The sequence below is a fragment of the Phaeoacremonium minimum genome (genome assembly GCF_000392275.1).
Source record: "Phaeoacremonium minimum UCRPA7 unplaced genomic scaffold PA7_03_scaffold_509, whole genome shotgun sequence".
NCBI lineage: Eukaryota > Fungi > Ascomycota > Sordariomycetes > Togniniales > Togniniaceae > Phaeoacremonium > Phaeoacremonium minimum.
The window spans coordinates 19,885-36,228 of NW_006921411.1; the positions used below are offsets into that span (position 1 = coordinate 19,885).

Sequence of the window (16,344 nt, forward strand, 5' to 3'; positions counted from 1 at the left end):
TAGAAGCCATGGCAGCCATCGGAGCAGGCGCTCGCATAGCAAGAACCATGGGCATGAGCCCAAGTCGCGGCCACCACTGACGGCAAGCAACTTGAGAACATTGAGTGAGGTTTCCTCGACGGCACCAAGCACCGCTCCAAAGGCATACCGTTCACCATATGCGGAGACTGCGCCGAGAGATATGGCTCTATCTCGGCCGACACTTAACCATGCAGCAACGATGAGCATCGTCCCACCAACACCAAGTGCACTTCAATCCCCTACCGAAACTCCACTGTCGACTCCAAGGCAAAGCGTTCTCGTCCACCGCCCACGGTCTGACCCATCATTGCGGCACAGAGGCAAGGAGATTGATATGAACCTAGCGTACGGCAACGTCCCTCCGGACCTTGAGTCTCGTGTCGACTTAGATCCAGCATACAAAGAGGTGCAGAAAGAGAAAGAAGCTCGTACGCTGATGGAGCGTGTCGAGGCGCTGCTACTGGAGGCTCAATGTCTTCACCACACGGCTACAGCGATCATTTCGCACCTCCAAGGTAACCCTGAGGCTGCCGCTGCAGTTGCTCTCACTCTAGCGGAGCTCTCTGCCCTCCTGGGCAAAATGAGCCCGGGATTTCTAGCCATTGTCAAAGGCGGTAGCCCGGCAGTGTTTGCGTTACTCGCCAGCCCGCAGTTCCTGGTCGGAGTAGGAGTAGCCGTTGGTGTTACAGTCGTTTGCTTTGGCGGATGGAAAATCATCAAGCGGATTAAAGAAGCCAAAGCCGCACAAGAACAGGCACAGGCCTTTGAGATGCAGGAACAACAACCCGTTCCATTCCCTGCTCCGCCCCCAGGGATGGGCGAGTTCGCTTTCCACCAAGGAGCAGCCTACGGAGCCGGTGGCCCTGGCAGTTTTGACGATGCTCTGGTACTAGATGACGAGCTGAGCACCATCGAGACATGGCGTAGGGGCATCCCGCCTTTTGGCGAAGATGAGAGTACTGTCGATCTAGAGTTGATCACTCCTGAGGCGGTCCGATCCGTTCGAGAAGATCGTTATCGCACTGAAACCGGAGATGCTGCCTCCCGCAAGAGTGGAAAGACTCATCGAACAAGCAAATCCCACCGAAGTCACCGCAGCAGAAGACACAGTGACGGAGATGAGGTGGAGATACCCGATAGGAAGAGCAGCAAGACTTTCAAACATCGAGAGGAAGGTGACGACATCTCTGACCGACATAGCGAGAGAAGTCATCGTAGTTCGAGGTCAAAACGTACCGACCGCACCACAATGAAAGCAATTGAGGATGGAAACCGAGACGCAGAAAACACCCTGGATGTAGTGTTACGGCCAAAGGAGAAGAAGAACAACATGCTGAAGCAGTTATTTAAGAAGAAGAAGGATAAGGCGGATACTGAAAGGGAGCGATCCGAGGTGTCAGTCATGGTGTAAAGGAATATTTCCCTGTCAATGTTTATGGCAAGTTTCCTGGCAGTCATTTTGGAGTAGTTTCCTGTTAGACAGGAGTTACACGGCGTGAGGTATGATTCGACATCAACATGAATAGCGAATAGCGTCCAACAATCAACGCAACTCACGACATGAAATTCACGAGAGTTCATCTCATCTTTCAATACCTTAAGCCATCTATCTATCAAGGACATGCCCGCCGGGTTTCGTGTGATATGACTCTTTGGTAGCTTCCCAAAACAGAACCAAGTTCCCAAGACCAACTCAAGGTGCTACACTTTCAGATGAAGCTATCTTTCTTTACCTCTTTCATATTTCCTTCCTCTTTCCTCTGTAGCTCTCTCGATCCCATCAACCCTCAGACAATCTCACTCAACCTCCTCCCAGAGCGTGCTCCTCACTCCCATACTACAACAGGGTGAAAGAGAAACCTGCCCTCATAAAAACCTGGCCGTTTTGCAAACGCTTCCCCCGCCTTCTCGATATGGATGATTGCGATATTCTTGCCTGTCCACAGCAAGGACGGGAGGAGAAGGGGAAGGGCAACGATAGTCATGAACTAGCCAGACTGGGTCCTCACTTTCCTGAGGAAATTTGGAGGAACATCTTGCTACATGCCAGTCCCGACGTGTTCTACTTCCTCCGTCAGACCTCTCGTACACTTTTACATGTGTCTGAAAGCTTGCTGACGTTCGAACGATGCATTCTGTGGCGCCCCAGCGCGCCATTTCATCGTGATGGATTGGTCTGGATGATCTCCGATGACCAGCAAGCTGAAGCTCGCCAGATGTTGCTACCGACTCGACTGTGCGAGCCATGCCTCAATTTCCGACAAGACGACAAGTACGAGTCCGCTAAATCTTATCTTCGCAGCACAAAATGGTGCTCTGGCTGCGAGTCTGAGCATGCCACGATCTTCTTCTCACCGGCGCAACGAGCCGCCCCGAAAGAGCAACGACTTTGCATTGGCCGGGAAGGCTCTGCATGTATTTGCAAGCACAAGCAACTCAACTGGGCGCTCACTGAAGTGGCGGACGATAGACATGAGCAGCAATCGTCAACATGCGAGCACCCTGTTCACAGTGACCCGTCGAAATTGACCAGCGATGTCAGCAAAAGCACATCAATGTTCCCGACTTTCACAGTTGGCGTAGCCCGTACCACATCCCGTGAGACGTACCGTGAGGTGACGTTTTCATGGAAGGTACTTGCTTTCAAGCATTCAGTTCACGAAGAGCTCACTTTCAGCACTCTCCGCCAGAAGCTGAAGTTAATGAGTAAGAACTTCCAGCTCGGATTCTGCCCTCACATATCCCTCGATGACGACAGCCTCTTGCGCCCCTTCGATCCGATCTATTGTGGATGCCTGGCTTCAGGTCTTCCGATCCGGCACAACCCGATCTTATGCAGGACTCGTGGTCGCGCGTATGATTGTTGTTTGTGCCAATCTACCAAATACTCAACCATCGGAACGTTCCTCCCTACCAAAAACTCCGAGCAACTAGCTTCCCATGTTGCGTCCTGCTCCGATTGCAACCTGGAATACCAATGGACGCGCCTGGAGGATGAGGTGTTTCTTAGTGTCAACATGTGGCAATCAATTCATGCATCAGATCCGACCGACCCTCGGTGGTTAACACTCCTAGACTCCGACTCTATCCAGCTGAAGAATGACATTTCAGCAAAACATGTCTCCTGGTGTGATGATGGCAATTGCGGAACAAGTTATCGACGTCGAACGCACCAGCGTCTGCTGGAAATTTTTAAACGTCAAGTGGACCAAGAACTCGAACACAAGAGGGAAGAAGCTGAGAGAAAGCTCGCAGCAGAAAAGGAGGCTGTGAGAACGGATGAAAGGGCAAGGGTGCCGGCTTCCTTTCTACCTGTTTTTATGTAGTTCCGCCGGGCAGGCTGGATATATGACAGCAGGACGAGGGGATTTTGATCCGTTGGAGTGATGATAATACGGCATTATTAATGTACATACTATTTCAACAAAGCCGACACAACCAATGCTGCTTTTTGGCGTTTAATTATTGTCTGTGACTAGGTGAATAGCTAAGCTACGTATAGATTATGACTACATGGCCTTTGGGTTTCCCAGCTGGCTCTGGAGACCACGTTTGTCTACCTGCATTGCTCTGGTAAGCTCTTGCTCTTCCTCGCGTAACATTGCTTTCGAATGGCGTAGTTTCTTTTCTTGTCTTCTTTTTTCTTCTTCGACGGCATGCTCTCGATCCCGCAGTGCCTTCTCCCGTTTCTTGCGATCTTCTCTAGCCCGTTTGGTGGCCTCGTCATCTTCATCTGCTTCACCAGCCTCCGGTGGAGGGCCCAGGGTTTGAATGTATGCTTCCAGTAAGGGATCACGAGTCTTGGGATCCAGGGAGATGTAGCGAAGGTCAGTCACAATTTCAGCTGGTAAGTGTGACGGTAAAGTCTGGTTGTTCAGTTTTGAAGACGAGATACTCTTTAGAAGAGTCGTGAGGTCGGACTTCAGGGTCGACTGTGGAAGCTTTAATCGGCTGATATGCTCTCGATACCACTTCTCGCGGTCTTTGTCGGAGAGCGATGTGTCCTTCATTGCCGATTCTTTCTTGTATTTCCTTTTGAATTCCGGCCAATACAGCTTCGGGGTTGCTTTCTCTTGGAGAAATGCAAAATATGGTATTCGAGGGTCTTTCTTCCCCTCCTTGGCTCGTGAGTCCTTCAGCTCCTTGATTTTCTCTCTCGACCACTCCTCCCAGACTTCTTTCCTTGCTTTCATGGTGTTCACAACTGTATAGCGGGGGTCGTCGAAGACTCTGCCCTCCTCAATGAGCTTCTCCCACGGACTGTATGGGTTGATATGAAAGTCGTTGAGGAGATCTTTGAACAGCGCCCTCGAATCTTCCTCTGAGAGCCCTAGACCCTCCACTCCTTCCGGCCACTCATCCATATTTCCGTCATCGTATTCTCCTGGTTCTAAGCCGTAATCTTCGCCCATAGCTTGAAGTTGATATGCAATATCCGCTTCACTGAACTCCACCGGTTGGTCTTCGTCTTCGACAGGTTCTTCTGTCCTTTGCCGCTTCGAGACGTGCTCGTCGTCCCCGCTGCCTCCTCCCTCGGCCTCATCATCTGTGACTTCGACCTCTTCGTATTCAGAACTGTCGTAATCGCCAGGCTCGCCAGGTCCGTCCTCACTTTTGTGTGGGTTCTGACCAGCGTTGGGAGTAGCTGCGTCTTTGTTCCCGTTCGAGCCCCTGTGGGAGTCATCGACACCAGCTTTTTCGCGTATTCGCTGTTGATCCAGCTCGAGGATGCCTGCCTTCAGCTTCTCAGGTATGCGCCAGAAGCTAGCGTTCTTCACTGGGTGGTAGGCGAACCGTCGCCCATACTTGGTGGATACCAGGAGCCACGGCTCGCAACCTGGGATTGCAGCTTTTGACCGTGGCTTGTCGATGGGCTGCGGTCGTGGCCGGTCGTGTCCCCCTCCCCTACCTCTCCCCCCTCCACCGAAGCCCCCGCGATAGCTCTGCGCTGGCGGTGCATTGTATTGTGCCATGTAGGCGTTGGCGACGCGCGGGTCGGATAGATTGATCTGCGGAACAGCTTGATGTTGCGCGAAGCTTGTCAAGGGGTCCATCGGCGCCACCGCGCCGGGGCGCGTGTAGGTAGACTCTTTCGTTTCGGCATTGAAGAAGTATGTGTGACCTGTGGGCGCCTTGTGCTCTGTCCAGCCTGGCGGCAGCGGAGCCAGGGAGGCCGCTGAGGGCTTGTATGTTGATTTCAACATATCAGCGAACCCTCTTGTGGGAAATCCGGGCGGACGAAGGTTCGAAGTTATAAAGCTTGCGAAACGTGAGTGCAGGAACGGATGCTACTTGATGGAAGTGAAAGTCTGCTTGACGAAAGACAAGCCTTGCAGCTGTCCGCCAGCTGGTCACCGGCTAATAGCTGGTTTAATTTGTCTACACAGCTTACCTCGAGAGTCTATCGGTGCCGCTAATCCCCAAACATGATCATTCAATCTACCTGCGCTTTATACACTCTTCTTGATCTGGTATTTAAGGGTCTTATCTCTCTCTCTCTCTCTTTTAAATTCGCTTTTTTATTAAAAAAAGTTGATGACGGCAATTGAAGACGCAGATACTTGTGATCGAGGCAGACTGGGCAGACTACCAAGACATTTGCAACCATCTCTAATTTGAACACGAAGTGACGACCCCTTTTAGTGCCTCAAAATAATCGAACAGGAAGATCTAAGTGTCTTTCACATTGGTTGGGGATTCAAATATAACAGACTCATATTCAAAGCCATGATGAAGGGTAATATCCGAGAAGTAGGAATGCGAGGCGGCCATGCATGAAGATTTCTGGCAACTTTCTGCGCCACTAATGTAAGCAACAACTTCAACATTGCTGGCTTGCTTAAGTAAGAGAACTTTACTTTTATATAAACACACTGCTATGAAATTCAAGATGCAGAATCATTCCTCACAAGTCTTCTCTCTTGATAAACCTAATTTCCTTCAAGCTCGATATAGTGCCAACCCGCCCTCCCGGCCCTTCCAAAATCTACCTTAAGGCTCTTAGGACTTCAGTGCTGTAATTTCGCATTGTTTTTTTTTATAACCCTTTGGCTGAAGACGAAGCTCATTCAGCTCTCAGTAGCAACGACATGGGCGAGTCGGGTTTCGCAGTCCCTTCGGGGCAACATCAACATGGGGTAACATGTTGAGCCTTCACCCTCGACTAACGAGTTCCTAGTACCGGCATATGCATCGTATGACATCCTGCTTATTTTTCGTACAGAATTTCTTCCAGCTGCGGTGTTGGCTCTGATCATGGAGCTTCTTTAATCCAGTCAATGGCGATTAATAAGCGCTTGTCAGAATGTGGGGCCAAGGCCAGGCGAATGAATCGTTAACTTCGGATATAACAACAAGGAAACAGCCTGCTGACGAGAGTCTCCATTGACGTTGCTGAGACGTTCGAGACTGGGAAATCAATAGCAGGTTGAATCACGAGAGGACATGACTGGGTCTACTGAGCGGAGACGCTGTTGGACTTGTCGTGGTGAGTTGAGGTGTCATAGATTGATGGTTGACCTTCTCAAGTGAGGTTGCTAATCAATATTCTCTGCAAGAACGTAAGATTGCCTGCGACAAGGCCATTCCTGCTTGTTTGAAATGTCTTGAGAAGGGCAAAATATGTCCAGGCTATGGCATGAAGCTGTCGTGGCCACGTGGGAACAATCCGAGCCGTTCTGCACAGGGTAACAAACACTACATTCAGCCAGTCAGGGATGTGAAATCGGAGTACATCAATGTTACGACAACGGACATCGAAGCGTCAGAAGATCGATATCCAGCAAGTGAGTCGAGATTTCAGGAATCGAGGTTCTCAAGTGCTGAATCTAATTGACACAGCTCACTCTCAATATTCGGATTCGTTCACCCCTCGGAGATCGTTGGAATTAGTGTCAGTTAGGGAATCGGAGCTGGACCCCTTTTCCCTGTTCGACTGTTTGTATACCTCTGAGGTCCCATGCGAAAGTCTCTTTTTAACACTGAGGTATAGCTCGGAGCCCTGTTGCGAGACTTTTAGCTACATATTCGGTTGAGGATCATCTATACCAACTATTAGCGCGAATCTCGCTGAGCGACGATACACCGGGATCGCTGGCACCTCGTCATGCATTGTCAGCAATATCGTACCAGCACTTAGGAAGACACGATGAAGCAATGCTACATCAAGCGAAAGCTCTGACGGCTTTACAAACAGCAATCAGCAATCCTATAGATATGACAACTGCACTTCAGACGATGGCGTCAAGTATGCTGCTGAACATTTTTGAGGTAAAATAGCTTGAGAACGTAGACAACCCATCCATCCTGCCGCTAATCAATCATTTAGACTATGAATTTTGACGGATCGTCATTGAGCTGGGCGATCTTCTTTTGTGGAACGAAGAAGATCGCCAAAACTGTTCACAGGCAGAATAACACTTATGAAGGCGACCCGGCTCTTATCCTCGATTGGGTATTCTACCACGATGTCATGTACAAGTTCAGCATTCGCCATTGGAGCGACAAGTTAGAGCAACAGATACTGTTAGCGGCCGAAGATAAGATCGTATCCAAAGCAGTGTTTTCGCCGTTACGACAAGTTGTACGTGTTCTCTCACAAAGCAAGCATCAAGATACTAACAAACGGAAAGATACTTCCATCTCTGGGCTGCTCTCTTGAATTGTTGGACGTAGTGTGTCAGATCGTCGAAGTTGTTCTAGATCGCGACGATCCACATTTTCGATCTGACCAACATCTCGCCGCCATCAGAACTCTCGAGTTGCGCTTGGAAAGGCTTGAACAACGAGTGTCAGCCGTCACTGAAGATGTAGATTGCGACACAAGGGCTACCAAGAAGCTGGCAGAATTGTTTCGCTTAGCGGCGTATATCTATCTCGAGAGACTAGCCAAAGGCTCTGAAAGTCAGGAGACCAAGGTGAGATGTCTCTTGGACGATGCCTTTGGCCTTCTGCGGGAGCTAAAGGTGTGCGAGCGTCCATGGCCGCTTTTCATCATTGCACTCGAAGCACGAACGGATGAAGAGAGGGTGCTCATCCTGTCCGTTCTAGAGCAGTCATTGATCCAAAGACCGATGGGCAACTTAACAATCACTCAAAGACTAATACACGCGGCGTGGATACAACAAGACTTACATGCCACATCTGCAATCGACCCGCTTCTTGTATATAACACGGTGGTGAGTGGGAATCGCGTGCCACCGTCATTCACATAGAGCAATAAAATTGAACTTGATACCCGACTTATATAAGCCTGTGATCATAAGCTTATCGGTCTAGGGTACACGAAGATGTCAAACCCCGAAAAACCTCTCCATTGATGACTAGAATGCAGCAGTCCCAAAACTCCATGCGATGCAGATGCTGTTGGTCCAGTGGGCCTTACCAAATACGCTTTGCAATCATCTCATAACGGCTAACGGTGCTGAAATCCTTATCCTCGCCTCTCTTTGCCTCGTCTCGTTTCTCCTTTGCCCTCGCCTTCCTCAGTCCCTCGGTATCCTCTCCATATATCCAACGCCTCTTCTCGTCGCCAACCTCAACCTCGCCGTGTCCGCCAACCCTCTTCCCCTTAGCGTCGAAGGTGTCACGCTCAGTCTTTCCAGTGGCAATAGCGTGCTCCTTAACTTTCATGCGTGCATACCGGTCGCGAGAATAGCGAAGTAGGACCATGCCCAGGAGTAATTTGAAGATGAGGAGGACTAGGAAAGCAAGGAAGAAGACAGTAACCATCGTTACCAGAGCAATCGCGTCATCACTAGTCCAACTCAGCCAGAGCTTCTTGACAGAATCAGATGCGGCGCCATAGGGGTAGCCATAGACGGCGCGTCCTAAAGCAGTGCGTATGACATTGTCCAAACGATCAAGCGCGGCGACCATCGCCGGCGAAGATGGGGTCGCAGACTCAACCGAGAGGGAGGTTTGAGTCGAAGGAGGAAGGGGCGCAGGTAGATGCGTGGCTAGAAACATATGGTACGTTTGGAACGACGCACGGATGAAGAGGCAAGAAAGGGGCAGTAGAGGAAGACCAAGTCGGCGGGTCAAGGATGGCGTCACAAATGCCTGTAGACAACAATTAGCAAGGGATTAGGTGATGAGAGCAAACGGAACCAAGGGACTTACATTAGTGTAGTAATCTTTGCAAAGGATGTCGAGTATTCGCCCGTAAAAATTTGGTTTGATGTTGTTAAATTTGTTTATATATGCATGCTTGATCCAGTCGACTAGCATCTCACTGCCGATGACGACGAGGAAAGGAGAGAGAACTTCACCGGACCATAGCCAAGAAGGTAGAATTGTAAAGCTTGCTGGCAAGTTCGACGGGCTGTGCAGAGGCACTGTCGTTGCTGCCATGCCATCCTCCCCGATTTCGCTACCGGCGCCAGGAACAGACAATCCGCCAACTTCAACAACGTTGCGCATGCCGATTATTAGTAGGATAATCCAGAGCTGAAATCGCTCAACAATATCGGCACACGTGAGTTGGAAAGTGTTCTCCTTTTCAAAACGCTTGAAGACACTGCTCTTGATTTCGACGAACTGATTTGACATGAGAAGCGAGAGCAGGGCGTTTGAGTACGAGTTGACTGCCACGTTGAGCGTGATGACCTGATAAAACAAAACCACCACATGGGCCACATTATAGATCAAGGAAAGCAGGAACATTCCTAGAGGCAATATCACCTTTGATCGTCCTGAACTATTGCGCGAGAGAGTCTCCGAACTAAAGAGGCACTCAAAGATGTCTTGGCCGAGAGCTGAAAGAAGGCGGTCTCCAACCTATTATAATTTAGTCTAATGAGAACTCAACAGTACTCTAGCTAACTTACCTCGACTAGATTGTAGATGACGTAGAGTTTGACGGCGGATTGTGCGCGAATGAAATGATACATACGGCTAGCGTCGATATTCATGAGGGCCATGCAGCTGAAAATGATGACGGCCCCTTGGAGAAGATCAGCCTTGTGGAAGGAGGTAAGGTTCGAAGGCATTGACTTTGTTCTTCGATGTCGAAACGGTGTAGGATGCGATCTTGAATGACCACGAGCGGCTGCATGAGCATGTCCATTGCCAACCGCCCTACCATTCTCTGGTCGATGTAAGGACTCAGACAAGACTCCATTGGCCGTCGGAACAGAACCGTTAGAAGCATCCCGAGCTCTGCTACGGCTGCGAGAGGTGTCTGTACTTGGTGCACTGTCATGCCCTGCGGTTCGTGACATCGACCGTCCCCTGCGCCCTCGCTGCCACATACGGCCAAGACCCTCCCAAACAAAACCCACTAGCCATCGAGTCTCCTTGCCAATGATGTAGGCCCACCATCTGACCAGTACTCCAAAGGCCACACAGAATCGAAGAGGTAGAATGGTAAATGTCCATAGCCATGCATCCAGACACGCCAGGGCCCCAAAGGTAAGCGTCCTCTCGAGGTAGGATGGTAAGACGAGAAAGTTCTTTAACCGTTCGAACTTGACCGCGCTAGACTCGTAAGGTATGTCATTCGCGTAGGATTGATGTATGTACAGGGGACTGGGCCGTTGTGCGGCAAGTTCGAGCTGTAGTAGGGTGGGTACGGACAAGGGCGGAAGAGGGATGGCTGGTGGTATAGGTGACGGCGGTCTGTGTTCGAGAGATTCCTGGCGAGCTGAAGGAGCCGGTGCAGGCTCCTTTGGTGTGTTTGAGGGAAAGTTGCTCCCGCTCTCAAGATTGAGCGGTGCAGGTCGAGGTGCGGGATGGAATGAGTTCCGACGGGTTGAGGAAGATCGAGCGGGCGGTTGACTGGCAGAAGTTCGGCGACTGACAGGAGGCGTCGAAACCGTTCGTGTAGAGACGGCGGGCCTGCCGAGCTTCGTGGTCCTGTCGCTCGGTGTATCGGGAAGGCCATGAGACCTCAAGGTCTCGATGAGGTCGGCGCTAGGTTTCCGAGCATTCTCGAGTTGTGTAGCCATGGACGGCCGGCCGCTTCCTTCCGCAAGACTTGCGGAGAGAGGGTAGTCTGGAACAGTAGCAATGGGTAGCGATTCGGGCGCCGCAGTCAATTCCTGTATCTTGGACGCGGATAGACGCCGGACATGGCCGTGGTCGCTGGTTTTCGTGCCGGAACGACTCCGTGACTTCGGAGCCGAGAAGTCCTTTGTCGCTTGCTCTTTAGGCGGCTCGGGAGAAAGGGCGTCATGTAACCCCTTCTCGATCCGGTCCTCCTGAGACATGAACCCTTCGGCTACGTAGCCATTGCTCTTCTGATGCTCGCGCTGCATTCCGGAAGGATTTCTGGGGGTCGTCTCGGTTTCTGTATCGGTCGGGGTCGATAGAGGCGAAGGGAGGTGCCCGTTGACGGGGATCCCTTCACTGGTAGATGTGGCTCCATCTTCGGCTTCCCCAGGCCTTACCAGCCTTCCCTTGATGTTCTCGGACTCTAAGGAGAGGGGGGCTGTGGGGATCTCGTCGCTATCGGTCGCCATTGTCGATGTTCCGTGTCTGTGGACGGGGTCGCCGCTCGCAGGCATCATTGCAACCTCCGTCATGTTTATTCCTTCTCAGCTGGGCTGTCTGATGCCCCAGGTCGCTGTAGCCACAAGTTAGATGCAGTGGTCATCGTCAACCACAGGGGACTTCTGAAAGCTGCCACAGTGTTGCAATGTAGGGGACGTGTATGATTGAAATCAAGGTGGATAAGAGATTGTCCCGGAAGAGAAGCCTTGTAGGTGCTGCTGTCAAAAGCTTGGTGCTTGTGCAACTAAAAGTTACCTTATCTTAGCGTAGTGCAAGTGCAGGCGGCGTGCGGCATGTGCCAACCTTCGGTGCGGCAGCGGCAATCGTTGATGACGTTGGGGTCTTCGCAGGGGCTATGTGTGCATTTTCAGTGGACGTCCCCCGCCTACGGATTGGCACTCATCTTATTATTGGCAATTTAGGTGTCTTTAGCCGCCTTGCGCCAAGTCAACCAACTTTGGAAGTCAAGCGAGGGCCAGAACAACGAGAAGCAAATCACAAGCAGTAGAAATTCATGTTAGTTAGGTACCCCTATTGCAGCCTTCGCGATGGAGTTGGCTTCTACGATATCTCGCCTGCGACAGCCACGGGTGACGGTCTGTTCTGGCCTCTCCGCTGCTATCCTGGCATCCCTCTGTATATCAGCGCTAAAAGCCAGGAGTAGCTCATCCTCATGTCTACCCGCATTTGCGCGGCGCATGCGGCTTGTAGGATGAAGAGGATTGCGGTGAGTCAGATCGGGAACATCGTCTTTCTATTCGACTCCTCGTGAAAACACCATCCTTTTGTCACCATCTTACTCGAGGAGTCGGCACATCAGGACCTTAATGTTGGAATAGACAAATCGGAAGTCTGCGATCTTTTACAGTCACAAGGAAAGACAAGCAATCCCAACTTAGCGACCCCAGTCCAGAATTCACGATGGGATCCTCTGTTCAACCTAAAGCGCAGAATGGGAAATTCCAGGTTGGATTCCCGCCTGTTGCCGCTGCAGAGAATTCAGCATTGATCCGACATCTGGTCGATGTTGTCAACGCCGTCTACACCAAGGACGAGCAGGGCATATGGGCCTCAGACAAGCCATTCGCAAGAACAGACGACGACGAGATCAGCAAGTATCTTCAAAGTGGGGAGCTGGCTCTGGCGTGGGCATCCGACACATCCAAACCGGCAGAGCCCGGCTTCGTCCCCGAGCCGTCCTCCGTCATGGGGTGCATCCACCTGCACCGGCCGGAGGAGCGCCTCGTGGAGGTGGGTATGCTCGTGTGCGACCCGGCGTTCCGCGGCAGTGGCGTCGGGAGGGAGCTCATGCGTTTCGCCGAGGAGCACGCGAAGGAGCAGGGAGCCGCCGTCACCCAGGTCGAGCTGCTCTTCCCGGAGGGCTGGGAGCATCCCTTCAAGATGAGGCTGCAGGGCTGGTATGAGCGGCTTGGCTACAAGCTCGTCAGGATGGGCGAGGTCAAGGACAAATACCCGCGCCTGGTCGACAGTCTCGCTGGGCCAACGAGGTTCAAGGTGTCTGAGAAGCAGCTGTGAGAGCCTACCTACCTAGATAGATTTGTCTATTGGTCATATACCCATCTGGGTAATGTGTGTTAGACACATGGACACCTGGCTGGGCCAATATTCCCTAACAGGCAACGCCGAGAGGGCCACCGAGCAGCATGCGAACCAGCAAAGAAAAAAGACAGAAAAAAAAACACAATATTACCATTACAATTCATACTTATATGAGGATGCCAGCCGACGCATCTCATGAGAATTCGGGCATGCCAGCGATTTCTCGCTTAATCCCCCTTATATCCCTAAAATCCACAAACGCCGTAAAACGCCGTCATTAAGAGGCTCTCTGTGCCTCTCTGCTAGACCTGATGCCTCGGCCAACGGGGAGAATTGACTAAATAGAGAAAGACTTAGTCGATTAGATCAGTGAGTACGGCGTTACGGCTTAATTGCAGCAGTAAGAAAAGACCGTTTCGAAGGAGCAATTCGGTCCTGAAGTAGGTACGCCGAGCCAATCGCGTAGGCGGCGCAGTGCTGGCCTCGAGCTGAACCCGGGGGACTTGGACACGGCAGGGTTGACTCGGCCGGCCCATCTCAACTCCTGACTCTCCGAGTTCACCGTGAAATGCATCTCAACGTTACAGCCGATGCTCTGAGATACCAGATACCAAGGCAGCCACATCACAGTGCGTCGACATGGACCAGGTCGCTGTCGATCATGCTTGTCCGGCGACTCGCCAAAGGAATGGCTCGCTAGCTAGGAAAGTGTACGCAGCTCTATGAAGCCTAAAAACACAGAAATAGACACAACAAGAAGATTTCGAGAGGCGTCTCGACAGCTCGCGGGAATTGCATTTTATTGACAAGGTAACAACGTAGTAAGCCGGAGCGTCTGTTGTTCCCAGACCCAGGTGCTTTCTTACAGCCGCAAGAAGCCAATTGAACGGACGGATCCCGGACCGTGAAGAGTGCAGTTTTGGGGTCAGCCAGTCCAGTGGCCGGACCGGGCACCATCCTCGGATAGAAGCCTCTCCTGCAGCAACGGCTAGCCAACCGCCCGCGCAAAGGCAGCTTGACAGGCAGTATATCAGATACTGGAGAGTACGTGCGCAATGCTTCTCTCAGAGTTGTTGCTTGAGCACAAGGTGTAGATGGAGGCTCTTCCATGGCGCCAGGTTGGTTGAGCGGGGTTAGCGGGGTTACGCATAGGTTACTGTACGTAGGATTCAGACTCAATTGAAGTCGAACACATGAGATGTGTTTCATTAGAAACTTGGGCCAGGGCAAGACGCGGCGATTACCAACCTGGACACGGCTGCCGGCGTCTAAGAGCAGAATCGAGAAGTCCGTCGGGAATACGACATTCGTCACTTTAGTAGCCTTCAACATCCACTTACACTTACCTAAGGTGCCTTACCCTATCTTACCATACCAGACTTAGTAAGGCACACTGCTAAAGTAGTCCAAGCCGATTCAAGGCAGCGCAGAGCCAGAAGGACACAGCACACAGCACACAGCAGCAAGGACAGTGACAGGAGTGATGCCGAGAGAGATTTTGTTGACTCGGGACCCGCTCCTGGCGGGGGAGGGGTATTATTACCCAAGGTGCTATACTTTCCTATACCTTCGCAGAGACTCGATGCGAATCTCAAGGAAGCCTCCATCTCGACTCTGCTTCAGACACCGGCACCCACACATATAATAACCACCTCTTCCCGCCTCGCCTTCTGGCCGTCAACTTCTCTCTCCATCTTCACATCTTCCTCACTGCCTCGAGTCTCCAAGCTACCAGCCCTCACCACAGTTCTTATCACCTCAGAAACAATGGCCTCCAACCCGCCTGGCAAATGCTGCACCGTCGGTGTCAAGCACGAGTAAGTGCCTCCCCTTCCACCTCTGCGGCTCTCTCGATCAACGATGCGCCGGGTGCTGCGACAACCTCACAAGCTTGCGCGCAAACCCTTCGTTGCCGTAGTCTTGTTGAACTTCCCATTGTTCGCAAATCTGGGATCTTCCGAGCGCTGACCTCGATGCCAATAGAGGTGCCCCCACCGGCAAGTTCATCAAGGTTGGCGGCAAGCATGACGGCTACCTGGCAACGCCTGCCCCCGAGAAGGCCCACAAGGACGCTGCCATCCTCTACATCCCGGACATCTTCAGCATCTGGCAGAACTCCCAGCTCCTGGCCGACCAATATGCCGCCAACGGCTACCTGTGCCTGATCGTCGACCCCTTCAACGGCGACAAGTTCCCCGAACCTCGCCCCGAGGGCTTCGACATTATGAAGTGGTTCCAGGAGGGCACCAACGGCGACAGCCCCCACACCCCTGCGACTGTTGACCCTATTGTTGTCGCCGGCATCAAGACCCTGAAGGAGGAGTACGGTGCCAAGAAGATTGGCTCGGTCGGGTACTGCTTCGGCGCAAAGGTGAGTCGTCTATGAGAGCTGTGGTCGTGAATATGCAAGCTGACGTTTCCCCCTCTTCCAGTACCTCGTCCGCCACTACAAGGACGGCATCGACGTCGGCTTTGTCGCGCACCCGTCTTTCGTCGGCGAGGACGAGCTCGCAGCCATCACCGGTCCCCTGTCCATCGCTGCCGCGGAGATTGACGACATCTTCCCCAACGAGAAGCGCTACAAGTCCGAGGAGATCCTCAAAAACACCGGCCTCCCGTACCAGATCAACTTGTACTCGGGAGTCGAGCACGGCTTCAGTGTCCGCTGCGACCTGTCGAAGAAGCACCAGCGGTTCGCAAAGGAGCAGGCCTTCTACCAGGCTGTCGCATGGTTCGACAACTGGCTGCTGTAAGCCAGCCCGTGTTGTTGGAGAGATAGAGAAATGGCGACCGTGTGAATGAGGTTGGGAGGTGGTAGGAGGTAGAGAAGGGGGCAGAGTTCAGCCTCTGATCTCATACAGGGCAGCCATGTTGGTAGCTTAAATGATCCCGATTCTTTCAGACAGCTCAGTCTGCCCAATAATCAGTCGTGTATTGCCAAGGTGGTGGCACTTTGGTCGCACGGCGCCCTGTGAATCACACTGTAAGCGCTAACCGGCGGCATACTCGGTACTGTACATGTACATTGCATCTTCCCCAACCTTGAATCCAGTAAATCGTGAATGCGGATGACTTGTAACCCGGACAGTAGATACTCATTGATGGTAACGGAAGGAGAATGTGTACCTTTGGTGGTACATATCATAGATTATGACGATTCGCCCAGATCAATCGCATAGTTTGGAACAACAGCATGTTGACGGACTTGGCATTTTTCAATTGCCCTGCTGCTGACTACCAAAAGGTCGCTCGCAACACGAAATACGGAGTGAT

The 16,344-nt window shown here is 51.9% G+C and overlaps 5 protein-coding genes across 5 annotated transcripts; 3 read left to right on the forward strand and 2 right to left on the reverse strand.

The window, feature by feature from the left end:
* Positions 1-355: 355 nt before the first annotated feature.
* Positions 356-1,432, forward strand: UCRPA7_7268 (hypothetical protein; the record flags this gene model as incomplete). Its single annotated transcript, XM_007919800.1, has 1 exon — positions 356-1,432. One exon carries the CDS (start codon positions 356-358, stop codon positions 1,430-1,432), a length of 1,077 nt encoding a protein of 358 aa, XP_007917991.1.
* Positions 1,433-3,530: 2,098 nt separating this feature from the next.
* On the reverse strand, positions 3,531-5,225 carry UCRPA7_7269 (putative dna replication protein 4 protein; the record flags this gene model as incomplete). Its single annotated transcript, XM_007919801.1, has 1 exon — positions 3,531-5,225. One exon carries the CDS (start codon positions 5,223-5,225, stop codon positions 3,531-3,533), a length of 1,695 nt encoding a protein of 564 aa, XP_007917992.1.
* Positions 5,226-8,400: 3,175 nt separating this feature from the next.
* On the reverse strand, positions 8,401-10,010 carry UCRPA7_7270 (putative cytomegalovirus gh-receptor family protein; the record flags this gene model as incomplete). The annotated part of the gene is made up of 3 exons (XM_007919802.1): positions 8,401-9,081; positions 9,142-9,627; positions 9,849-10,010. 3 exons carry the CDS (start codon positions 10,008-10,010, stop codon positions 8,401-8,403), a joined length of 1,329 nt encoding a protein of 442 aa, XP_007917993.1.
* Positions 10,011-12,432: 2,422 nt separating this feature from the next.
* Positions 12,433-13,047, forward strand: UCRPA7_7271 (hypothetical protein; the record flags this gene model as incomplete). Its single annotated transcript, XM_007919803.1, has 1 exon — positions 12,433-13,047. One exon carries the CDS (start codon positions 12,433-12,435, stop codon positions 13,045-13,047), a length of 615 nt encoding a protein of 204 aa, XP_007917994.1.
* A 1,791-nt stretch (positions 13,048-14,838) lies between these two features.
* On the forward strand, positions 14,839-15,824 carry UCRPA7_7272 (putative dienelactone hydrolase protein; the record flags this gene model as incomplete). Its single annotated transcript, XM_007919804.1, has 3 exons — positions 14,839-14,888; positions 15,055-15,442; positions 15,504-15,824. The coding sequence occupies 3 exons, from the start codon at positions 14,839-14,841 to the stop codon at positions 15,822-15,824; spliced, it is 759 nt and encodes a 252-aa protein (XP_007917995.1).
* Between the last annotated feature and the right edge of the window lie 520 nt (positions 15,825-16,344).